Raw genomic sequence first — 27208 nt, 5'->3', positions numbered from 1 at the left:
AAAGATAACCAAATCCTAAAAAAATAGTAATTACATATTTTATTATACATTCATTCTAATTAGTCAACCAATATTCATAGAAAACATTGCTAAAAGAAAATTTTCAAATATATGATCTCTTAGACTATATTCCTTACAACTTATCACAACACCTCATTTTAAGGATGTTAGTTACTGCTTTCAAGCAAATGGCAAAGGTATCTAAGTGTAACTAAGTCTAAATAACAGTTTTACTAAGATAAATTATTACTCAAGGCATCATTAAAAATTTTAGTAGAAAACCCAACCAGGCCAAACAAAATGAGAGATGTAAAACCCAAACAGTGATTATTACTTGTTCTTTATATACAAATACTACTATTTCTTTCAAAATATGAACTCTATTCTATTCTTCCAAGGTTGTATACTTCTCCAAACCATGTGTCTTCTACTCATCTTTAATCATACATTCTTTTATTCCAGAAGCAAACTTCAGTAACACTTTCTTAACACCCTATCTCACAAAAAGCCATATTCCTCAAAATGGTAGGATTCTAGGCTGAAAAGAGGTAAGTGTTAAGACAGAGTTATAAAATAAACATACAGAGGGGAAAAAGAGATCCATAATCAGCCATGGGAACTGGAAAGAAGAAAATAAACATAGTTGCCAAAATAAAATTCCAATTACAAGTACCATATTCGCAGACAATGACTGATAAACTATGATTCTCTATTCTTTCATTTAAAGGGCTTAATTTTCAATCAGTAAAGAAGGGCACACATCTAGTTAAGTTTTGAAGAATAAGTCACAAGGTACTGAAAGCTTTTCATAAACCTATTTCTTAAATATCTGTTAAACTCTCCCCATGATAAGTCTAAACTTGCAAGCTGATTAGTATTTGAAACTTGGAACCTTTTCTCAAAAAAAATGGTATTAGAAATAATGCATAGATTTCTATGCAAAATCTCACTGTATTTACAATGTAGTCTAAAACACTATAAAGGGGTGATTAAAAATATTAGAAAAAATTACTATAACATTAGTAATTATACACAGATGAATAGCTATATATTTATTAAGCTGAGAATTTTAAAAATTATTTTTAATTGATAAAATGGTAACTAAAGAATTTTTACAGAATCTAGAATAATAGTTTGGGGAACTCATGAGGCTGAATCAACTTCAAAACCAATTTATTTTTTTTATTTTATTTTATATTTTTTAAAGATTTTATTTATTTATTTGACAGAGAAAGACACAGCGAGAGAGGGTACACAAACGGGGAGTGGGAGAGGGAGAAGCAGACTCCCTGCCGAGCAGGGAGCCCAATGCGGGACTCGATCCCGGGACTCCAGGATCATGACCTGAGCCGAAGGCAGTCGCTTAACCAACTGAGCCACCCAGGCGCCCCACCTCAAAACCAATTTAAAACACATTTCTTGGGGCGCCTGGGTGGCTCAGTCGTTAAGCGTCTGCCTTCAGCTCAGGTCATGATCCCAAGGTCCTGGGATCGAGCCCCGCGTCGGGCTCCCTGCTCAGCGGGAAGCCTGCTTCTCCTTCTCCCACTCCCCCTGCTTGTGTTCCCTGTCTCGCTGTGTCTCTGTCAAATAAATAAAATCTTTTAATAAATAAATGAATAAGTAAAAACTCATTTCTCAGGGCGCCTGGGTGGCAACTAACTCTTGATTTTGGCTCAGGTCATGATCTCAGGGTCGTGAGATCGAGCCCCATGCAGAGTTCTGCGTTGGGCATGATTCTCTCTCTCTCTCCCTTTGCTCCCACTCCCCCAAAATGATAAAACTCATCTCATCAAAACTTGAAATTTTTGCTGTTACTTGATTATTCCCTCTAACACATTTATGAGTGATGGTTTTTGTCATTCTAGCTTTCAAATAGTTCAAGGAAGGAAAAATAAAATTTGGGGACAGGAAAAGAAAAAAAAATAATGAGGTTAACTGAGAACTAAATCTGCATTTTGAAATAAATACCATGTTCCATGAAAGTCAGTATAGAACAACAGACACAGAGACAAATCATGGCTAAGTTATTAACAAGGTCAAATTCAAATTCAAAAACAAAATTAGTTAGGCGATCTTGCAGAAAAAGAGAATCATCTAAGGTAAAAGGAAAATCAAACTGGGGATTTCAGCTTCCAACCAAGATGGAGTAATGGGGAATGGATTTACGCTTAAACAATTTAAACTTAAACAATTATAAAAATGGAAAAAAAAAACCCATATGAAACAATCTTCAGACACTGAATAATAATCCAACAAGGAATAGTATCAGGTGAATCCTACAATTGCTCAAACTTACTCCCTGAGTAAGTAAGCTGCATTTCAGACAGCAAGAGTCTTAAGTAGAGTCATTTGTCTCCACTTGGGGAGGCCACAGTGGCCAGCACATGCAAGGGCAGATACTGGACAAGACAGAGGTGACAGAAGGAAGATATTTGAAATGAAAACTTGAAATCTGTAGGGGTTTGCCACTGAGTCTTCAGCACATGTGCATAAGTAAACAACCCAATGCCAAGAACCAGAAAAAAAAAACAAAAAACAAAACATGTGGAAAAAAATTTGTAGACAAGGATATTAAAACAGCTGTTTTAACTACACTACCTGAGTTAAAAATGAGAGATGGCAACATGAGTATGTAAAGTAGTCATGGCAAGAGTGAAGAAGGCCCAAATCAAATTACCAGGGATGAAAACTATCATGTCTGAGATAAAATATATACTCTGGTTGGGATTCATGGCAGATTAGACATTGTTACAGAAATTATTAAGTCTAAGCCACAGGAATAGTAATTGTGCAAAAATGAAGAAAAGAGAGAAAAAAAATGAAAAAGGCATACTAAGGTAAGGGACGATCCAAGTGGCTTAATAATAATTGGACTTTCCAAGAGGGGATGGGGGTGGGGAGAGAAAACGTTTACAGAAAAATTTCCAAACTGAACAAACCACATTCACAAGAAATACAAAGAAAACGATACCAAGGCATATCATAATAAAAATGCTTAAAACCAGTGATAGAAAATCTTAAAAGAGAAAAAGAGATAGATACGGAGAAACAATAAGGATGACTTCCTTTCTAAAAACAATGCAAGGCAGAAGACAGTGGAGAAACAGGGACTGTATATATCCTTCAACATGAAACAAAAACAGAAACAAACATGATGCATACAACAATGGTTTCTAAAAGTATGGACATCAAGGATGAAAAATAGTGATCTTTGAGAGATGGGAAACCATCTAGGTGAGCCCTAACACTGAATCAGCATACTGCCTTGTGAGAGGTCCCAGGCTACAGCACCAGACGCTGAAATGGGAAGGACAGAGCCCAGGGAGTCAGGGAGACAGAGCTGAGGGTGGGAAGAAGCAGTTAGAGTACAGAGGCTAGAACAGCAGAGAAGAGAAAATGTTACAGAAGAACACTGGAAATCTGCAGATTCCTCTTTAACATTCATCAGATTGGAACCTAGGAACAAGCCATCCAAAAGAATGAGAGGGAAAAGGATTGGAGGAAACAGTACCCGGGGGCACACATAATTCTGGGAATAGTGTCTGTTGCCACCATCTAGAGCAGAAGAACTCATTATTAATGGGGCATTGAACAGAGCACAGGGAAGTCTTGCTTCAGTAGCAGGGAACATGTAGCTTTAGACCAGGGTTTCTTAACCTTGGCTCTACTGATATTTAGAACTGGATAATCCTTTATTGTGCAGTGCTTTCTCATGCACTATAGGATGCTTAGCAACATTCCTGTCCTATATTTACTAGTATCAACACTCACTCATCTCACCACTATAATAAATATCTCCAGATTTTGCCAAATGTCCTTAAAGGGGAAAACTGTCCCTGGTTAAGAAACCACTGCCATTAAATGAATACCACTCTGGACTCACCTAACAAGGCATAAAAGCAAGATCAAAATACATCAGACTTGCCCCAAGTAATATAACTGCATCCCAGAATAAACCTCCCGAAGATTTATCAATGATAGCTAATGATTACTATACCTACAAAGAGAAAGGAAAACACAATCCTTAATAATAAGGAGGATAACTAATCCTTAAAACTACCTGAGAATCGACACAGGTGTAAAGACTAACAGAGAAAGACATCAAAATAGCTCTTTAACTGTATCTTCTGTGTCTAAAGTAGAGACAAATCAATCTTATGCATATGAAAATAACAAATGAAATGAAGAATACTCTGAATGGGATTAATGACAGTTCAGATATTACAGGAGAAAATATTAGTGAACTAGAAGGCATAGCAAAAGAAACTATCCAAAGTGAAACATAGAGCAAAAAAAAAAAGAGTCCATAAAAAGGAAAAGGGTGGTATCACTGAGCTATGAGACAACTTCATGGGTAATTTGAGACCCAAAGGTGGGGGGCAGCTGGGCAGAAGATATATTTAAAATAATGGCTGAAAACATTCCAAACATAATAAAAATTATAAATCCACAGCTGTAAGAAGTTAAATCCCACGTATAAGAAAGATGAAAAAGAATACATGGAGGTACAATATAATCAGACTGATCAAAACCAGTGATAAATAAAAAATCTTAACATCAGCCAGGGTTGGGGGTATGTGAAATGTTACATTCAAAGGAACAAAGGTATGGATGTCAGATTTCTCATCGAAACCAATTCAAATGAGAAGACAGTAAAGCAACATTTTTCAAGTACTGAAAGAACAAAAAAAAACTGTCAACCTAGAACTGGCAAAAATCTCTTTTAAAAATAAAGGTGAAATAAAGAAGTTTTCAAACATACAAAAGCTGAAAACATTCATCACCAACAGACCCAAATATATGAAATGCTAAAAATGTTCTTCAGGCAGAAGGAAAATGATACCAGATGGAAATCTAATTCTAAGCAAAGGAATGCAGAGAACTGGAAGTGGTAATTAAATGGGTAAATATGTTTTTTAATTGTTGAAATCTCTTTAAAAGATATTTGACAATTTAAACAAAAATAATGCATTATAGTGTTTATAACATGAGTAAAAGTAAAATTTGTTGTATGGTATGTCAATTATATGTTCATAAACCTGTTTAAAAAACAATTAAAAATTTTAGAAGGAAAATGTGACAATGATAGCATAAAGGCTTGGAGAGGTGAAACTGAAGTGTGCTATTGTAAGATTATTATACTATATGTGGCAGGTTATATTATTATGTAAAGGCAGACATGGCTCAATTGGCAGAGCATGCATTTCTTCATCTCAGGGTTGTGAGTTCGAGACCGACACTGGGCAGAAAGCTTAGTTAATTTAAAAAAAAAAATGAAGGCAGACAGTGATGAGTTAAAGGTGTATATTATCAACCCTAATGCCGTCACTAAAATAAAAAGAGTAAGAGATATTAAGGCAATGATGGAAATAAAAATACTGGATTAACCTAAAAGAAGGCAGGAGAGCATAAAAACAGAATGAAGGACAAATAGAAAACAAATACCAAGATGATGAAGTAAAATCTAACCATATCAATAATCACATTAAATGGGAATGGTATAAACAGCCCACTTAAAAGGTAGACATTGTTAGGCTGCACAAAAATTAAGATCCAGTGATAAGTTGTTTACAAGAGATGCACTTTAAAAATAAAGACAGGGCGCCTGGGTGGCTCAGTCAGTTAAGTGTCTGCCTTCGGCTCAGGTCATGATCCCAGGGTCCTGGGATCGAGCCCCACGTCGGGCTCCCTGCTCGGCGGGGAGTCTGCTTCTCCTTCTCCCTCTGCTGCTCCCCCTGCTTGTGCCCTCTCCAGCTCCCTATCAGACAAAATAGTTGTGGGAAGAAAGTATAATACCACACATAAATATTTCAAAATGACAAGTGGGTCAAATAATCAATTCTACACTTTTAAACACACTGTTTAAACACACTGAAGAAAAATCTGATAGAATTGCAAAGAAGAATATACAAATCCATAATAGTAGTAAAAAAAAAGATCTCTGAGAAATCTCCATATTTAGAAAATAAACAACATGCTTCTAAATAACTCATGAGTCAAAGAAGAAAGTAAAAGAGAAAGTAGAAAATTTTATAAGCTGAATGAAAATGAAAACATGACATATCAAAATTTATGGGAGGTAGCCAAATCAATGCTTACAGTGAAATTTATAGCACTAAATGTCTATAGTAGAAAAGTCTCAAGTCAATGAATTATTTTTCCACCTTAAGAAACAAAGCACAGGTGGAGCAGGAACGGGGGGTGAGGATGAAGGATGAGGAGTAGAAGAGGAGCAAATTAAATCTAAAGTAAGCAGAAATAAGTAAATAATAAAAAACAGAAATAAAAATCAACCTGGGCTCAGGTTTCCCATAAAAAGTTGCTAGAAAATAAAGCAATATTTACAAAGTAGTACTTTGTTTCACAAAATATTAACACCAAACAAGTTGTCATTTTTGTATAAAGCAACAAGAAGTAAATAAAATCTCAAGAAGAGAGAAGCTCTAAGTCCTTCCTTGGGGGGAAAATGATGACAAAATGCGCCAAATGAAGGATATTCAAAATAAACAATAAAGGAATGGGAAGACAGGGTAAGATAATTGGTGGTGGTTAAGCATTTAACTCATTTAAATGTAGAAACAAGACTGTAAGTATTATGGTTATAGAATAGAATGCAAATATTTAAATCCTAATGCGAAAATGAAGAGCACCTGAAATTTATTTTTTCAGAAATGGAATTAGCTATCACCATAACCAGTAATCCTTAATTACATACTAACAAGGAGTTTGGGAATTTGGTTTAAACTTCATAGGAGATGAAGGTAAAGGAAGATGTAAACACTTATTTAAACCAAAAGAAAATGCTGGTATATGCATATTCCATTTCAGCTTTTTATCAGCAGAGTTTTTGATGTGAACTCTGCATTGTAGATTTACTGAATTATGTGACAGAGAAAATGATCAAGGTTTTGGATTTTCTCAATGCTCATGACCATTATTAATTTATGGAATAGTGGAAAGAAGAGCTGAGTATGTAGATCTGATTTACATAATGCAGACAGATGTCTTAATTATGGAAATTTGTTTAATAGATATACTGAGCTGCTTCCTCAGACCAAGAAATTTTGAAATTAAAGAGCTCCCAGAATTTCAACTTGTTAAACCTCAGTAGTTTATAATGATAATGTAAGAGGACTGCTGACTCTATAGAATCAATATGGAGGAACCCAGCTAATTTGCTGAAGTAAGTATTGATATATATACTCAATCTAAACTTGTGGTTTAAGCATATGCTAAGAAAAGACTACACTGGATGTTCTGACCTTAAAGGAAATTAAAGGTTTAAAAGAATGTAGAGGTAGTAGATGTAAGTGATGAATCACTAAATTCTACTCCTGAAACTAATATTACACTATATATTAACTAACTAGAAATTAAATAAAAACTTGAAACATTAAAAAAATTAAATTAAAAAATAATAGAAGAATGGCAGAATCTCTTTGTACAAATATCATTACATTAGAGATTACACAGATTTTAATTAGAAAGAATTATGCTCTTAGTTAATAGCAAAATAGTTATAGAATATACAGCATCCAAGGTATCCCATAAGACTAATATTTTCAGAACTATTTTAAAATAGCCAAACTCTCCGCAAACTCTTGATTTACCTGGCAATGTAAAAGACCATTCTTTTTACAAAACTGCTGAAACAGAAACTAAAAGCTAACAACTCAGAGATATCAGCTGGAATCCATTCTGGTATTTGTTTCTGGCTGTTTTTTGACAAGTTTCAAAAATAATTCAGTTTTCCTTATTAATCTGACCCAAAATGATCACTCTACATTTTATATAAAACTGGAGTTGTATAAACAGTTAATACTATTATAAAAATTCCATTTACCCAAAGTTGGCTAGATGCATTATAGTATATAATTGTTAAAACTGTAAGTTGTTTGCAAGTTGGGTCTATACTCCTATAAAAATTCCATTCATCCAGGGTTGGCCAATGTTAGATATACATAACTGTTTAAAGTGAGTGTTTCCACTCATAATTTGGAGTCCAATTGCCATATATCTAAATAAAAATATAATTGCCTGGTAAATATAGTTTTCCACCATAATATATTGTCATACTTCACAGCCAATATAAATAATATAACATAAATAATGTCAAATTTTTAAACTATGTGTTCTAAGAAAATCAGACTTTCAAATGTACAATGGTTTGGAATAGCATATAAATCCCCCCCTAAAGAATCACACTACAAAAACATGCTCCCAAGATACTAACAAAAAAATTAGACCATTTGGAGAAACAGAATAGAAGATAATCAAGAGGAAATATTTTTTTATTTTTTGAAATGTTTTCTCACATACTATCTAAAGCGCTAACATGACTTCCCTCTATAAAATCCTTTCAATGTAAGCATTTACCTGACATTATAAAGGGGCAGGATTTGCCATACAGAAGAATCAATAATAACCTTGTAAAGCCTAAAGCAGTGAACATAAACATGCTGTAGGAGACATTAACACTAGACTGAAAGAAATAATTATACTTTCAATAAACATGCTCCTACTGGATAATCAATTTTTTACACATCTTTGCAGCTGTTCCACAGCTCAGGTAGTGAATGGCAGCAGCTGTTATATCAAAACCATATATTATATGCATATGAGGTACTTTTAATTTTTCATAGGTATCTACTTATTTGTGATCAGCCACATTTAACTCATATTAAATAAAAACAAGGTATTCATGGGGTGATTAATTCAGGAGGATTTTTAGTACCATCTTATTTTAGAAGTGAATTCTTAAACCAATTATTTTTATGTCAGAATATTTAATAATTCAAATTACATGCTGCCCTTATTCCTAGATTTAAGAGATTTGTCACGATCAATGTTTCTGAAATATTAAATTAAAATGTGTCATGGTAATTACTATGGAATAAACAGCAATTAAGATTTTTTAGGCAAATAAGCTCAAACTGTTTGCAGTGCATATTTATACCACTAATATTTTCCCACACAATGCATGCATCATTCACAACAAGCAGCCTAAAAACACAAAATGTAAATTTGTAGAATTATTTCAACAGATCTTAAGATCTTTTGATTTAATATGGAATTTGATACTTAGTTAAGAAATATCTATGTATAATGTATCCAAAAAAGAGGTAGACTTGAATGTTAAGTAATACAAATAATGTTACCATAGAATGATAATGTTTTTGTTCTGTATTTATAATAGGGAGCCTAACATATGCTGTAAATAATTTGCAGGATAAGTAAAAGACAATTATTTAAAAATGTATATGCACTAACAAACTATAATTAATAGTGTAAATATGTATCAGAAATTTGAATTAGGTAAATACTTACTGCTATATAATAAACTCTAGCTTTTTCTACCAATGTCCAGTTTTTCTCCATATCAAGATGTTTTTCCTTTTTATAACAATTGGCAGCAGCAAGATTAGCCACAAGGGACCTAAACCAACAACAAAAATCAAGTAGGCTTTAATTCTATAGCTAAAGTTGTCATTAATACAATTAATTAGCAATACTATTTTCAAATTTTGTTTTATATTTTAATTCTTAATTTTTCAAAATTTCTATACATTGATATTAATAAATGTAAATAAAATTAAATTTGTTTTGAGCACTTTTTGAGACTTCTGTGTTGTCTTTGAGATAGAGATATTAACCCTTGCTCTAAATACTACCTGGTATTTTGAGAAACTGGAATTTATGTTTCCTTTGGTACTAAAATGATAAGATTATCTATATTCTATATTTTAATAGTTCAAAATACAGTTAGGAAATTAAACTACTATGTTGTTATGCAAAAAAAACTATGCAAAAAAGATATATACACATACATACATATATACAACTAAACACTTCAGTTTTTAAGTATCAACATACTATATACATTGATTATTTAATCTAATGCTTTGAAAGTCAACTATGGGATTAATTTCACAAAACACACCTATAAATGTAGGCCCTATTTACTATGAGGTATTAATTTGCAAACCAGTACATTTTAAAGACTGGAGTAAAATTAGTTTCTATAGTTGAAAACTCCCTCTACAGGTCCAGTTTTGCAGCTGAAAAATCTAAGCAGGATACTGCATTTAAAATCTTGCTACACATGGCAGATAGGAATTTTTGTTACTGCCCAACAATTAAAGTTAATAAAATAATTATTTATGTTAAAAACAAATTAATAAAAATATTTTTTCTCATTCTGACCCAGAAATTAGAAAATAACTTGCCATTTTTCACTCCTTCTAATCAAAAGGGAACAGTTATAGTTCAAAAATGCATACATCATTTCATCACTTGACATTTTTATAATATGGCTGGTTCCTCTGTTAAGGAAAAAATTGATTCTCTTCCAAAACATATTCCTACTCATCTATATACCAATTGACTACTGAAGGATATCAATTCAATTTATGCTCAATTAAATTATTAAAAATAAGAACAATGTGAATCAGTATATTTATATGCAAGTATTACTATATTACCGAGTTAGGAACTAGTTCTAATTTATAAAAAGTCAGTAATCATGACTTTAGCAAAATTCTGACTGAAATGGTTATATATAAAAATAAAAAACAAACACTTCTGCTACCAGTTACTAAATTCTATTTTGATAATAAAACTACTCTTTGATAGGAAACTACATTGTTTCTCCAAAAGGTAAGTATTCTCACTATCCAAATGAATGTGGTTCAGAGTTTGGAGAGTGAGAACCTGAATTAAGAAGAATACTGCATTATCCCAATTCTTTTATTCCTGGGTTTTAGATAGTGGTAATAAGAGTTACCAGCCCTATCTAAAACAAATTATCCAAATCTATTAGGTCCTATAATTTAATTGATAATGAATTTGATAGTGGGAGTTTCCCCCCAGTTTCTGACTTCCAGTATTACCTGAACATCAATGATCACCATATCCATAATATTAGTATATTAATTAAGCTTCTGATACCTGGGAGACCTAATATTATCATAACTGCTCTTTAAAATAGCAATTTAGCACAAAAAAACAATTTAGCAATTTCACACTAGCCTGAGAGGTAGCAGATGCAAAACTTGACCTATTTTTCACTGATGAGAAAAGCACACCTGCATATTAAAGTTGGTTTTAGGAAAACTGAAAAGGCAAAAGGTCTAAATAAGTATATTTCAATGTCTGAACAATAAATGGTTTTATTTATTAAGACCTTAATGATAAAGTTCTCTCATACACAAAAAATAAAATTACAGGAAAGGTTTAAAAATGGCTTCAGCACTCTCTAGAACTTGTTTAATCTTCATGACCCTAAGAGGGAGGAATTCTCCCCTTTTTGCAAAGAGGAAACGGAAGATTTATTTGCTTTGCATCCTTGGCCCCAGCAGGATCCCTGCCGCAGGTGGTGGGGCAGGAAAGCCCAGCCTCACCTCCGCTCCTGTCTCCCAGGGGCCTCGTGGGCTCGTGCGCTTCTCAGGGCCCACTGCCACATGACACGATATGACCTATACTGTCTTGGTGGGGTGTTACAGGTTCCAAAGGAATATGCTTTGCCTATGTTGTTCTTATTAGAGATCCCGAAGGGGAGCTTGTTTTTGGAGATTTTTTAGAATTCCAGAGTGGACACTGCCTGAGGGCCAGGACGCTGCCCGCCTTGTTCACATCTATATTCTCAGGAATTAGAATAGTACTTGTCACCCGTGAGGAGCACATTTTTTAATGAATGCATGAGGAATGAATTGAGCAATACCATGATACGATAACTCGATCTTTAGTTATTTAATGACTACTGGCCAGAAGAGTGTCAGGTCCTTAACATACATCTGCTAAAGGTCAAGGAGTGAGCCAAGTAAGAAAGAGGAAGGGAGCAAGGGAAGAGAGAGAAGGGAGGAAATAAAGGAAGAGGCAAATAAGAAAGGAGAGGAAGAAGGGCAAGGACGAAGACAGGGAATGGAGGAGGATACACTAAATATTTCTAGGTATAAGGAAAGTAAAATTTCTAGTGAATTGGTATTTAGAAAGAGATACCATTGCTGATTTTAATAATATAATAGCTAGGGGGCACCTGGGTGGCTCAGTTGTTAAATGTCTGCCTTCAGCTCAGGTCCTGATCTCAGGGTCCTGAGATCGAGCCCCGCATCGCATCGGGCTCCCTGCTCAGCAGGAAGCCTGCTTCTCCCTCTCCCAATCCCACTCCCCCTGCTTGTGTTCCCATTCTCTCTCTGTTAAATAAATAAATAAAATCTTTAAAAAAATAATAATAGCTAGAAAAGTTATTTTGTTTTTCCCTTGCAAAGGAGAAAAAAGGATGTGCTGATGAGCAACATACTATGTCCTGAAGAAAAACCTCCATGTGGCTGCAAAAGGCACGAATACAACCAATGTATGGAAAGTCCTGAGACATAGATTTCAAGTTCATAGAAAGAAGAATTTTCTAAAAAGTAAAACTATAGAAATGTAATGAATTGTTTTTTGAGTGGTGCATTACCCATGACTGAAGCTGTTTGATATGGATAGATGACTGTTTGCCAGAAATGCTTTACATGACCTAATTCATATGACACTGGATATAATGTAGTATTTTATATATGTTACAAAATACATGAGTTTATCTGTCTATGTATCTGAATATTCCAATCTCAGTATACGGTAAAAAGAGCATTCTTTTCATTCCAGTTTCAGCAAGAAACTATAAGACCCTGAATAAAATGTTTTCCTTATTTTCCTTTACTGATCCTAATTACAAAAATTAGAGAGTGGGATAGATAATCCCAAAACTTTCATTCCACATGCCTCATGAATACAAAAGCAGGTACAGCAAGGGTATTTTTTTTTAAAAAGAAAAATTATATAAGAAGAGTTATTGAAACATTGAAAGCAATTAAAAACATGAGATCTAAATTCCAAATTCAGATTGGAATTCAGATTTTATGACTGTTTAAATGTCAGTTAGTACAAACCTTCCTTGGAATTACACTGACCTGTTGCTACCAGTGATGCACACAGCACAAGTTCCTGTTGTTTGCTCATTTTGCTCATAGTAATGAGCATCCACATGGGCTTCAGCAGCTTTTTTCTTTAAGATCTCTCCAAATGTATCTGTCCCAATGCATCCAAAAAATGTTGCTGCTTTGTATGGCTGCTGAATCATCCACTGAAAAACAGGAACATAAATAATTTTAATGGCTTAGAAATATGGTACACATAGAATGGTGGCATAAAAGGGATACTCTGTTAGATGCTGTGGCTGTTATGAATGGAATTCCAATCCTAACGCTTATGGTAACAAATTTGATATAACCACCACATAAAATCTTATTATACTACTTTCAGAGAGAGAAATAGAGCATAGTGGAGGGGGTTAAGAACTCAGAATCTACTCACCTAGACTCTAGGTCAATGCTAGCTTGATATAGAAAAATAATAGTGAGTCCCAACAGAAATAGAGTAGCATTGTCATTAAAAGCCCAGAATCTATACTGAAGACTATCTGGGTTCAAATCTTGCCTCTGCTAATTATTACCTGTATGAGTAAGAGCATGTCACTTAACATTTCTATACCTCATTTTCCTCACCTATAAATGGAAAAATATATAAGTACACCTCATGAGGTTGTTGAGAATTAAACTAAATAACTTAAATTAATGTATATGCACTGTTGAACATAGTATCCAGCACATAGTAAATGATATATACTAGCTGTGGTGGTCACTATTATTTTCATACTTGTAATTCATATGTAAATTAAGCTAAAATATGATTAAGTCTAATAAATTGTTCTAAAAATTCAAAAATAGTGTTAAAAATTATAATTCTAATAACTCAGTATTTCAGTAGTCACAAACTTTAATTTCCTTGCTATAAATTGACGGGCGATTGCTTTTAAAATGTGCACTTTGTAAGTCAATCAGAGAAAGACATGTATCATATGACCTCACTGATATGAGGAATTCTTAATCTCAGGAAACAAACAGGGTTGCTGGAGTGGGGCGGGGGTGGGAGGGATGGGGTGGCTGGGTGATAGACACTGGGGAGGGTATGTGCTATGGTGAGCGCTGTGAATTGTGCAAGATTGTTGAATCACAGATCTGTACCTCTGAAACAAATAATGTAATATATGTTAAGAAAAAAAAAAGAAGATAGCAGGAGGGGAAGAAGGAAGGGGGGTAAATCAAAGGGGGAGACGAACCATGAGAGACGATGGACTCTGAAAAACAAACTGAGGGTTCTAGAGGGGAGGGGGATGGGAGGATGGGTTAGCCTGGTGATGGGTATTAAAGAGGGCACGTTCTGCATGGAGCACTGGGTGTTATGCACAAACAATGAATCATGGACTACTACATCAAAAACTAATGATGTAATGTATGGTGATTAACATAATAAAAAATTTTAAAAAATAAATAAAACGTGCATTTTAAAATATACCATGAACTATTATCTTTCATAATTATCTCAAATTCCTGAGATTTCTAATACTTACATTAGCTATTCTTTTTTTAAAAAGGTTTTATTTTTTAATTTAATTTAATTTTATTATGTTATGTTAGTCACCGTACAATACATCATTAGTTTTTGATGTAGTGCTATTCTAAAACTGTCATCTATTTTGTTTGTTTGTTTCTAAAACCAGCAAAATACCCCATATACTAAGTCAAAAGACATTAAAATCTTACCACATTCTCAAATATTTGAAGTATAAAAGAAATGCATATATATTTGAGAGTTAAAGGGATGAAGAGACAAAAAGTAACAAAGAAAACTAAGATAAATATACAATAACTGTCTAGAGATTTGTTCTGAAGATACATGTCCACAAATACGAAACAACATATGCATAAGTACTTGTTAAGACATCATATGTAATGCCAAAATGTCAGAAACAGCCTAAATGCCCATCCATAGAAGACTGGTTGAATAAACTGATAAATCCCCTCAATGGAACATCACACAGCAACTTAAAAAAACAATCAAACAAGGATAAGCTATGCAGAGTAATCCGTTTATACAAAGTAATTGCCAGAATCTTTTCTGAAGATTTAAAAAAAAGACTAGAGTTCAAAAGAGTGTCTGTATGTGTGCATGTATACTTTAAGAGACAGTGAGAATTAAAATCATATATATCCTTTTAGTACATACACATACTCTTTTAGAATTTATATATAATTTTAAGTTTCCTTATTTTGTAAAAAGAAACACAGAAAGAATAAACCATGAACTAAAGACAAATGGTTTTCTATCAGGGTGGGTGGGAAAGGAATAAAGAAACTGAAACAGAAGAAAGATTCCTCTGAATGTGCCACTACACATAAAGTAGCCTTTTGAAATGCTAAAATTGTATATTTTTGAAAGTGCAATTCAATTTGAATTTTAAATTTATTTGGAAAAAAGGTGATAAAGTTGAATACATAGAAACAAAGAAATCAAAGAAAATATAAAACTGTAACATAACCCTATAGAAAAAAATGCAAATAACTTTCAATATACTATTACTTTTCAATATACTAATATAAGGAACAAAAACCAAAAAATATTGGAGGATAGAACATTTGAAATTATTGGCTCAGAAGAGCAAAAAGAAAGAAAGAATGAAAAAGAGTAAAAAAAAAAAAAACTTACAGAACTGGGCGCCTGGGTGGGGCTGTCAGTTAAGTGTCCGACTCTTGATTTCAGCTCAGATCGTGACCTCAGGGTTGTGAGATCAAGCCCCATGTCAGCTTAAGATTCTTTTTCTCTCCCTCTCTCCCTTCCCCACAACCTCCCTCTCTAAAAAAAAAAAAGAAGAAAAGAAAAGAAAAGAAATAATATTTGCATTATGAGAATTCCAGAAGAAGAAAAAAAGGACAGAAAGTATATTTAAGCAATAAGGGCTGAAAACTTCCTGAACATAGAAATAGAAAGGGATATCCAGATCCGTGAGGCCAAATAGGTTGAATATGAATAGGGCTACACTGAGACATATTATAATTAAATTGTCAAAAGTTAAAGACAAAGAAAGAATTTTAAAAGCAGCAAAAGAAAATAGAGAAGTTATATACAAGAAAACTCCCATATGATTATGGGTACATTTCTCAACAGAAACTTTACAGGCCAGGAGAAAATGAGATGAAACATTCAAAGTATTAAAAGAAAAAAATGTTAATCAAGAATTCTATATCCAGCAAAGCTGTCCTTCAGAAATGAAGGAGGGATAAAGACTTTCCCAAACAAATGAAAGCTGAGGGAGTTCATTACCACTAAGCCCTGCTTATAAGAAATGCCAAATGGAGTTCTTTGAGTGGAAAGGATGCTAATTAACATCATCATAATAATATAAGAAGGTAACATAAAACTAACTGGTAATGGTAAATATGCCATCAAAGTTAGATTCTGTAATACGGTAATTGTAGTACATAATTCACTTAGAACTTCAGTTTTAAGTTCAAAAACATGAATGTAGTAAAAATAACCATAAACACAATAATCTGTAATTAGTTACACAATATAAAAACATGCAAATTGTAATAGCAATAACCTAAAGTGAGAGGGGGAAGAGAAGTAAAAGTGTAAAATTTAGGAATTCTAATGAAGTTAAGTTGTTATCAGCTTAAAATAGGTGTTATAATTTTAACATATTTTATGTAAGCTTCATGGTAACCACAGGGGAAAACTTGTAGCAATTACACAAAATAACATGATAAAAAAGTCAAAGCATATTGTTACTGAAAGAGATCAAAAGATGAAAAATGACCGCAGGGTAAGAAATAAGGAACAAAATATCTACAACACAATTAAGAAACAATTAATAAAATGGCAACAGTAAGTCCTTATCTATTGAGAATTACAGTAGTCTCCCCTATCTGCAGAAGATATGTTCCCAGATCCCTAGTAGATGCCTGAAACTGCTGATAGTACTGATCCCTGTATATATTATGATTTTTTCCTATATACACATATCCGTTATAAAGTTTAATTTATAAATTACGCACAGTAAGAGATTAACAATAACCAATAATAAAATAGAAAAATATTAACAATATACTGTAACAATAATTATGTGAATATGCTTTCTCTCCAAGTATCTTATTGCACTTTACTCGTCCTTTTTGGGATGATGAGTGATGATAAAATGCCTAGATGATGAGATTAAGGCGAATAACATAGGCACTGTAACACAGAGCATTATGCTACTACTGATGTTCTGATGATAGGACAGGAAAAGGATCATCTGCATCCAGACTATGGTTGACTGTAGGTAACTGAAACTATAGACTGGGGGGAAGGGATGGTGGGGTAATACAGTATTTTAAACATAAACAGATTAAATTCTCCAATCCAAAGACACAGAATGTCTGAATTTAAAAACCAAGATCCAATAAGATGTTGCCTACAAGAGACTCACTTTCAGCCTTAAAGACACATATAGACTGAGAGTGAAGGGATGGAAAAAGGTATTTCAAGGAAATGGTAACCAAAACAAAGCAGGGGTTTGTTAATATCAGACAAAGTAGACTTTAAACTAAAAGTGGTACAAAGACAAAGAAAGTCATTATATAATGATAAAGGGGCCAATCCATCCATAAGGTTTAACAATTGTAAATATTTAGGCACCCAACACTGGAGCACCTAAATATTTAAGAAAGAAACACAGCTAAAAGGAGTAATGAAAAGCAATACAATAATAGTTAGGGACTTTAATACCCCACTCTTTTTTTTTTTTTTTTTAAGATTTTATTTATTTATTTGACAGAGAGAGACACAGCGAGAGAGGGAACACAAGCAGGGGGAGTGGGAGAGGGTGAAGCAGGCTTCCAACCGAGCAGGGAGCCTGATGCAGGGGCTCGATCCCAGGACCCTGAGATCATGACCTGAGCCGAAGGGAGACGCTTAACGACTGAGCCACCCAGGTGCCCCTTTAATACCCCACTCTTAACAATGAATCATCCAGACCATCCAGATAGAGAATCAGAGAATGGGAGAATGAGAATAAGGTAACAGCATATTTCAACAAAACTAGAGACCAAATGGACCTAACAGACATATAGAGAACATTCTATCCAACAGCAGCAGAATACACATTCTTCTCAAGTGCATACAGAGTATTTTCTAGGCTAGTTATATGTTAGACCACAAAACAAATCTTAGCAAATTCAGCAAGTATCTTCTTTGACTACAGTGGCATGAAACCAGAAATCAGTAACAAGAGGAAATCTGGAAAATGCACAAACACACGAAAATTAACACTCTCCTGAAAAATCCAATGGATCAAAGAAGAAATTAAAGGGGAACAAAAAAAATTTCTTGAGACAAATGAAAATGAAAAACAACATACCAGAATTTGGGGGATGCAGCAAAAGCAATTCTAACAGGGAACTTTATACTAATAACTGCTTACATTAACAAGCATGAAAGATCCTAAATTAACAATCAAACATTATGCCTTATGAAACTAGAAAAAGAAGAACAAACAGCCCAAAGGTAGATGAAGGAAGAAAATAATACAGATTAAAGCAGACATAAATGAAATAGAGAACAGAAAACAATAGAAAAAGATTAGAAAAGAATAGAAAACAACAGAGAAGATTAACCAAACTAAAGGCTGAAAAGATAAGCAAAATTCACAGTGCTTAGCAGACTAACCAAAGGGGGAGAAAAAAAAAAGAATACAAATCATCAAAATTATAAACAAAAAAAAGGAAGTATTACAACTGATACCACAGAAATAGAAAGGATCAGAAGAGGCTACTATGAACAATTATATGCCAACAAACTGGACAACCTATAGGAATCAAAAAATTCTTAGAAACATACAATTTACGAAGACTGAATAAGGATGAAATACAAAATCTGAATAAACCAATTACTATTAAGGAGATTGAATCAGTAACAAAAACTCTCTAATTGAAGAAAAGCCCAGGGCTAGATGACTTCAGTGGTGAATTTTACCAAATATTTAAATAGAAATTAACATCAATGCCTCTCAAACTCTTCCAAAAAACTGAAGAGGAGGGAATACTTTAAAATTTGTTTTATAAGTCAGCATTATCCTGATACAAAAGCCAAATAAGGACACTAGTGGCGGGGGGGGGGGATAATGGCAGGCCAATATCCTGATGAATACAGATGCAAAAATTCTCAACCAAATACTAACAAACCGAATTCAGCACTACATTAAAAGGATCATTCACCATGATCAAACTGGATTTATCCCAAGGATGCAATGGTGGTCCAATACACACAAATGATGAAATGAAAGGAAAAAAATCATATGATCATCTTAATAGACACAGAAAAAGCATTTGACAAAATTCAGTATCTGTTTGTGATAAAAACACTTAACTAAGAATAAAAAACATATCTCAACAATATAAAGGCCATATATAATAAACCTAAAGCTAATAACATACTCAACACTGAAAGATTAAAAGCTTCCTCTCTATCATCAGGAACAAGACAAGAATGCCCACTCTCACCACTCCTACTTAACACAGTACTGAAAATCCTAGCTAGAGCAATCAGGCAAGAAAAAGAAAAGGCATCAGTGTTGGAAAGGAAGAAGTAAAATCATCTCTATTTGCAGATGATGTGATTTTATATATAGGAAATCAACCAAAAAAAAGCTAGAACTAATCAATCAATTCAGTAAAGTTGTAAGATACAAAATAAACATACAAAAATCAGTGGCATTTCTATACATTGACAACAAATTCTCTGAAAAAGAATTTTAAAAATTAGTTCCATTTACAATAGTAGCAAATAAACAATAAAATACTTAGGAATAAAGTGAATAAAGGAGGTTAAAGATCTCTATTCTTAAAACTACAAGATATTGATGAAAGAAATCAACAAGACACAAGTAAACAGAAAGGCATCCCATGCTCATGGACTGGGAAAATTAATATTGTTAAAATGTCAATACGACCAAAAGCCATCTATGGATTCAATGCAATCCCTATCAAGATTCCAATGGCCTTTTTTATAGAAATAAACAATCCTAAAATTTAGATGGAACAAGAAAAGACCCCAAATATCCAAAAATAAAGTGAGAAAGAAGGTCAAAGCAGGAGATGTCGCATTTTCTGATTTTGGGCTATACTATAAAGTTATAGTAATTGAAACAGCATGGTACTGGCATAAAAACAGAAAAACAAACCAATGGAACAGAATCAAGAGCCCAGGAATAAACCCAAACATATACGCCAACTAATATTTGACAAGGAAGCCAAAAATACCCAAGGGAGAAAATAGAGTCTCTCCAATAAATGTGCTGAGAAAATTTGCTATTCACATGTAAAAGAGTGAAACTTGACCCTCTAACTTACATCACTCAAAAAATTAACGTGAACTGGATTAAAGACTTAAATGTATGACCTGCAGTCTCTCTGAAGAAAACACAGGAAAAAAAACTCCTTGACACGGGTCTTAGAAATGATTTTTTGGAAATCACAACTAAAGCACAAATAACAATATAAAAAAAAAAGTGGGACTACATCAAACTAAAGATCTTCTGCACTGCAAAAGAAACCATCAACAAAGTGAAAAGACAACCTATGGAATGAGAAAAAATATTTGTAAACCATTTATCTGATAAGGGCTTAATATCCAAAATATATAAAGAACCCATAAAACTCAATAGCAGAAAAACAAATAATCAAATTTAAAATGGGTAAAGGACCTGAATAGACATTTTTCCAAAGAAAATATATGACTGGGCAACAGGCACATGAAATGATGCTCAACACTGCTAATCATTAGAGAAATGCAAATTAAAACCACAGTGAGATATCACCTCATGCCTGTTAGAATGGCTATTATTGGGGCACCTGAGTGGCTCAGTCATTAAGCACCCGACTCTTGATTTTGGCTCAGGTCATGATCTCAGGGTCGTGAGATGGAGCCCCACATTGGGGCTGAGGATCCCCTCTCTCCCTCTGCCCCTCCACCCTCCCCTGCTCTAAAAAAAGAAAGAAAGAAAGAAAGAAAGAAAGAAAGAAAGAGAAAGAAAGAAAGAAAGAAAGGAAGAAAAAGGGCCATTATCAAAAAGACAAGAGAAAACAATAATGGTGTGGATGTAGAGAACCATTATGAACTAATGGTGGAATGTAAACTGGTACAGCTACTATGAAGAACAGTTTGGAGTTCCTCAAAAAATTAAAAATAGGGGGTGCCTGGCTGGCTCAGTTTGTAGAGCATGCAAATCTTCATCTCCTGGAGTCATGACTTCGAGCCCCATGTTGGGTGTACAGATTATTAAAAAAAAAAAAATTAAAAAATAGAACTACCATATGATCCAGCAATTCTATTCTGGGACTATATCCAAAAGAATGAAAACAATAATTCAAAAAGATATTTGTAGGGGCGCCTGGGTGGCTCAGTCAGTTAAGCATCTGCCTTGGGCTCAGGTTATTTTCCAGAGTCCTGGGATCAAATCCCACATCGGGCTCCCTGCTCAGTGAGGAACCTGCTTCTCTCTCTCCCTCTGCCTCTCCCCCTTGTGCTCTTTCAAAAATATAAAATAAAATCTAAAAAAAAGAAGGTATTTGTAGCCTCATGTTCACAACAGCATTATTTATAGTAGCTAAGACATGGAAGCAACCTAAGTGTCCATCAACGGATGGATGGATATATATTTTTTTATTCACGTAGGAAGCATGGTTAAATGATCAACCATGTCTGTTTTAGTGGTAAAATACAAAAACAAAATCAGTAACAAATTTTAGTATGATTATTTAAATAACTTAATATGCCATTAAATAATAGGAAACTTCATTCAGTGAAAGTGAAGCCATTATGATGTAATTAAGCCTAATTAAATCAAAGTTTACATGTTCAAACTACAGTGTAAAAAAGGAGTGACACCCAGCCTTAAATCTGACTTGTAACTCTTCCATTACCAATCAATATTACTTAAACCTGCAAGACAAAAAAAAGAAAAATAACAGAAATATTCAGCAGGTTTTGTTGGAATTCCATCATGGAATATTTCATCACAGGAAACTGGCTAACATCCTATTTTTGATATTAGTATATCGGGACACTGACAAAAATACGAGAACTTTACTCTTGACCAGTGATTTTGATTTAGGTTTGTCAATCCATTGTGAGAGCTTACTAGGCCAAAGTAAACACACAGAACTAAGAGAAGCCAGGTTCACTGCTTCAAAGCACTTAATAACCTGGCTGAGTCATTAAAGATGTTATAATCAGAAAGCTGAAATAAAAGTAATTTTTTGAAAGTTTATAATTGGGACGCCTGGGTGGCTCAGTCGTTAAGCGACTGCCTTCGGCTCAGGTCATGATCCCAGGGTCCTGGGATCGAGTCCCACATCGGGCTCCCTGCTCAGCGGGGAGTCTGCTTCTCCATCTCCCTCTGCTGCTCCCCCTGCTTGTGCTCGCTCTCTCTCTCTCTGACAAATAAATAAAAATCTTTAAAAAAAAAGTTTATAATTAATTTGATAAGAGTTTTATTAAAATTTTAGTAATTCTCTAATTTTATCTCAAACACAATGTGTTACCAATACTTCACCAATCGGTTTCCTACCATTCCGACAACCAGTCAATAAACATTTAATGCATGTCTAGTAGAGGATAAGATGAAAGTGACACCACAACATCTTCAGATTCTCCAGAAAAGAGATTCAACCCTTTTCATAACCTCTTATGATGCTGCTCCTTTTAGCTAAAACAAATTGCTCAGCTTGTCTTTGTTTATGTATGTATAGTACATCCTTAAACACCTATCTTTAACTCTCCTAAAATAGTCCCAAATTACATGTATGTTGTGAATAACTAGAAAACAAAACCAGAAGGAAACAAGCACAGAATTTTCAGACACTGGACAAAGGCAGAGCAGGACTGTGATCTCTGACAAGGTAGGCCCTTACATCATGTAGGCTCTCTGCCAGTAGGCAATTTCCAGACTGTGGTGTGGGGGGAAAGAAGCCAAACAGAGCCAGGCATTCTAGTGAAAAGAGATAAGTGTTCAAGGAGAGTCAAGAGACTAAAAATTGTAAAAAAAAAAGTTTCAGAGAGTCGTGTGCTAAAATCATAACTCTTGAGGCTCTGGCTGAACTCCAACCAATCTGTGCATATATAAGGAATATATGAGATCACAAGGAATCTACATAAATGCTTCAGGATTAAAAATTGAGTTTATCAAGGTCTCAGGATTCAGGAGCAATATACAAAAATCTAATGTAATTCTACATACTATCAAGGAACAGTTGAAAATTAAAGTTAAGAAAATACTGTCATTTATAATCACATTAAAAATGAAACATACTGGGATAAAATTTGAGAAAATGAGTGCAAGACCTATACATAAAACACCATAAAGTTTGCTGAGGGGAAAAAAACTATACAAATGGAGAGCTATACTAAATGCATGGATTAGACCTCAATACCCTTAGGACAGCAATTCTCCCCAAACTGATTTACAGATTTGTTGCAACCCCAGTCGATACCTCAATAGGATTTCTGAAGATACCAAAAAGCTGATTCTATAAATCAACAGTAAAGGAAAGGGAACTAGAAGAGTCAAAGGTTGGGAGGTATGTCAGTGTGAAGTAAGCCAACATTGCTAAACCCCAATTTCTTCAAATATAAAATGCAGATAATATAATCTATGATCTTATAAGGATGTTTCAAGAATTAGAAACAGACTAACAAGCCATGCAATTTAGTTCAGTAAATGATACTTATTATAGCTGAATCTCTTTTATACAGAATGAAAGGGCTCACACTGTGCTATAAGTACACTTAAATGGAGATCAAGAGAGCCACAGCCATAATTCGTAACTTTAAATAAATATGTGAATTAGTTGATTTCAATTTTAAAAGCAACAGTAAAGGCAGAATGCCAACAGAAAAGACCCAGGAGGGAGATTAATTGCAGCAGAGGGGTTCAGAAAAGGCTTCCAGAGACAGGTGACATGATCAATTCGTCTATGAACAATGGGCATAATATTCAAAAATGGCTATAAGCTGTCTCCTTTCCTATCTTAGGAATTTTATCACGGTGTCCCTAAGGCAAAAGAAATTCTATGTATTAAGTAGTTAGTTCCAAACAACTTAATAAGTTATTTATTTCCTAACAATTTAGCATGTCATGCACCGTAAAATTCTCAAACCTTGAAATCAGATTGCCACCAATACCATTTCCTGTTTCACACTGATTCTTGTGCAATACTTAATTTTTTTTTTCTTTTTTACCACCCAAAATCCAGCTTTGTAGAGTATCTGATACTACCAAAGGAATGTAGCAATCTAACATTAAAATAGAAATATCTGGAACTAGTGGTTCATGCTCTTTCTGATAGGTATCACTGTCTTGTTAGAAAAATTTAAAATATCTTGTGGACCCAATGTGGGTTTGTCATAGAATCCAAGGGGCCTTAGCACACAGACTGGAAAATAAAAGAGTATACTGTTAACAAAAACAATGAAAAAGAGAAATGAAGAACTATTAGGAATATAATGACAGAGCACTACATGGGAGGGAAGACTGAGAAAAGATGATCCAGGCCAGATCATTAAATGCCACGTTAAGAAGCTGAGGCAGCAGGAGCACCTGGTTCGCTCAGTTAGAACATGTGACTCTTGATCTAGCCGTTGTGAATTCGAGTCCCATGCTGGGTGTAGAGATTATTTAAAAAATAAATTTAAAAAACCTTAAAAGAAAGAAGTTGAGGCAGCATTTTGTAGGTAGATGGGTGCACCTGAGGGTTTTTGAACAAAGGAATGAGATAAGAGATGATACCTCATTAAGGTAAGGAAGCAGAAAATTTACAACTGAATTTAAATAGGTGCTGAATAAATGACACATTAAGTTTCATGTTAAGAGTCTTTAACAACATATAGAAAGACTCCTAGGGGCACCTGGGTGGCTCAGTCAGTTAGGCATCCAACTCTTCGTTTTGGCTCAGGTCATGATCTCAGGGTCCTGGATTGAGCCCTGTGTCGGGCTCCACACTCAGCAAGGAGTCTGCTTGAGGATTTCCCTCCCTCTCCCTCGGCCCTTTCCCCCACTTGCACGTGCTCTCTCTCTCTCTAAATTAAATAAATCTTTTTAATAAAAAGGAAAAAAAGAGAGATTTCTAGTAATATTGACTTTACTTTCCAGATTAATTTCCTCCTTGCTACCTAATGTAGTATTTAGGACAATATAACTGAAAATGATGCTCAAGAGCCAGTCACTTCTAAGATAATGCTACATACTTTAATTCAATTTGTAATAGAATAATGAAGAATGACACTAAAATAATGATACTAAAATAGTTGCAGGATAAGCCAAAGACAAGCATTTTATATCAGAAAACCCAATGAGGAATTTTAGGAAAACTAAACCACAATGAAAAGAAATTATATGTCAACTGGGAAGTAACAGCAAAAACAGATTGCAAAGGTTTATCAGGAAATCAAAACTGAAGTAGTTGGTTAGGAAACCAACGTATATCACATGACTTAAAGGGCTGACTGCCTCAGATGATTGGTATGCTACCAAGTGACACAGTGAAACACAAAATTTTCACAAATATTATTAAAGAATCTATTCTCCCTCATTAACTAGTATGTTATACTCCTTTCCTGACAAAACTGTTTCCCTTGTTGGCAGGTGTCCTATTAATAAAAATTGATTTGTGATAGTCCTACTATGATCCCCAACAATCTTTAGTTATTTTTCTTGTTAAATACCTGTTAACATCTATTTCTCAGAAGAAATTTTAGGAAACTTTGGCCCAGTAAGAAAAAAGCATAAATGTTAGACTCAGATTTATATAAATTCATCCAGTTGTGTGACAGTAAATTATATACTCTATCAGAGCTTTTACTTCTTACAGAATTACTGTGAGAATTAAATAAGATAAGCGAAGTGCCTATAGCAGTGCCTGTTAAATAGTATTGATGATGATGAAAATAATAACAGGGCACTGAGATATGATTAAAAACTTTTACTCTGATTTCATTCAACTCATTCCATAAATATTTGTGATCATTTACCAGTTGTTGGGCATTATTATAGTAAATAATGGATAAAGCAGCATTTCTCTCTCTTTTGTAGGCTTCCTTTCTTTTCCCTATCCCTTGGTGTTCTGCAGGCCTGGATCCAAGAATTATCTGCCCTTTTCACCCTATACACTTTTTCTGGATATGATCTAATCTAGCCCCACAGTTTAAATTCCCATCTATACACTGAGACTCCTCACCACTATTTTTTGTTTAGACCTGTCTTCAGATTATTGATCTGAATATCCAAATGCCTCTGACCCTATTTTGCCACTAAATCTAGATGTTTCTCCTTCTCTCTATCTCTATTATTACCACTTAAGTGCAAGCCACCATCTTCTCTCAATTAGACTACTCTCAAAACTTCTTTAAAAATTTTTGTGGAAATATATTCACATACCATAAAAGTTATCACTTTAAAGAATATAATTCAGTTGTTTCCTATATATTCATAAGCTTGTGCAACCATCACCACTATCTAATTCCAGCACATTTCATCTCTCCAAAAAGAAGCCTGTGTCCAGGGGGCCCTGGGTGGCTCAGTCAGTTAAATGTCTGCCTTTGGTTCAGGTGATGATCCTGGAGTCCCAGAATTGAGCCCCATGTCCCACTCTCCACTCAGTAGGGCATCTGCTTCTTCCTCTGCCCCTCCCCCCACTCGTGTGTGCATGCACACATTCTCTCTCTCAAATAAATAAATAAAATCCTAAAAAAAAAGAAACCTGTGTCTGTTAGCAATCATGCCCTATTCTTCTCCCCACTCTATCCTCCACGACCATTTGCAAAAGGTCCCTCTGCCTTCAGTTCTTTTGTGTGTGTTTATATTTATTTTATTATTTTTAAAATTTTTTATTGTAATTCCAGTTAGCAAACAGTGTTGTATTAGTTTCTGGTGTACAATACAGTGATTCAACTCCCTGCCTTCAGCTCTGCTTCCTTCCAATTCACTATACTTTGAGTTATCTTTCAAAAACGTCTTTCAAGCAGAGTTCCAACAAACAATTTTATGATTGAACCACCAACTGCTTCTCCAAGTTCATCTAAAAGTATTCACTCTCTGGAATGCAATGTTCTAGTATCATTCCATTCATATTTTATCTCTTGTTCTTTCCAGCTTAGATTATAGACCTCACTTTCTTGGGTAAGCTATTCTTGAACACTAGACTAAATGCCCATGTTTTATTTTGTCACACCTCACACCAGTCAGAACGGCTAGTATTAAAAAGACAAGGAATGGGGCGCCTGGGTGGCTCAGTCG

At 34.2% G+C, this 27208-nt stretch overlaps 1 protein-coding gene across 2 annotated transcripts in view; it reads right to left on the bottom strand.

Annotated features, from left to right (window-relative positions):
* Positions 1–27208, bottom strand: part of ADK (adenosine kinase) — a 507044-nt gene that overhangs the window by 250509 nt on the left and 229327 nt on the right. For both annotated transcript variants that reach the window (XM_021699549.2, XM_021699550.1), the window contains exons 5-6: positions 12951–13123; positions 9328–9436 (exon numbers count right to left, since the gene is read on the bottom strand). In XM_021699549.2, the coding sequence (XP_021555224.1) occupies positions 9328–9436; positions 12951–13123 (282 nt within the window). The remainder of the gene's footprint in view (positions 1–9327; positions 9437–12950; positions 13124–27208) is intronic.

The sequence above is a fragment of the Neomonachus schauinslandi genome, chromosome 6 (assembly GCF_002201575.2).
Source record: "Neomonachus schauinslandi chromosome 6, ASM220157v2, whole genome shotgun sequence".
NCBI classification, from domain to species: Eukaryota; Metazoa; Chordata; class Mammalia; order Carnivora; family Phocidae; genus Neomonachus; species Neomonachus schauinslandi.
This window is presented reverse-complemented; position numbering and strand designations above follow the sequence as displayed.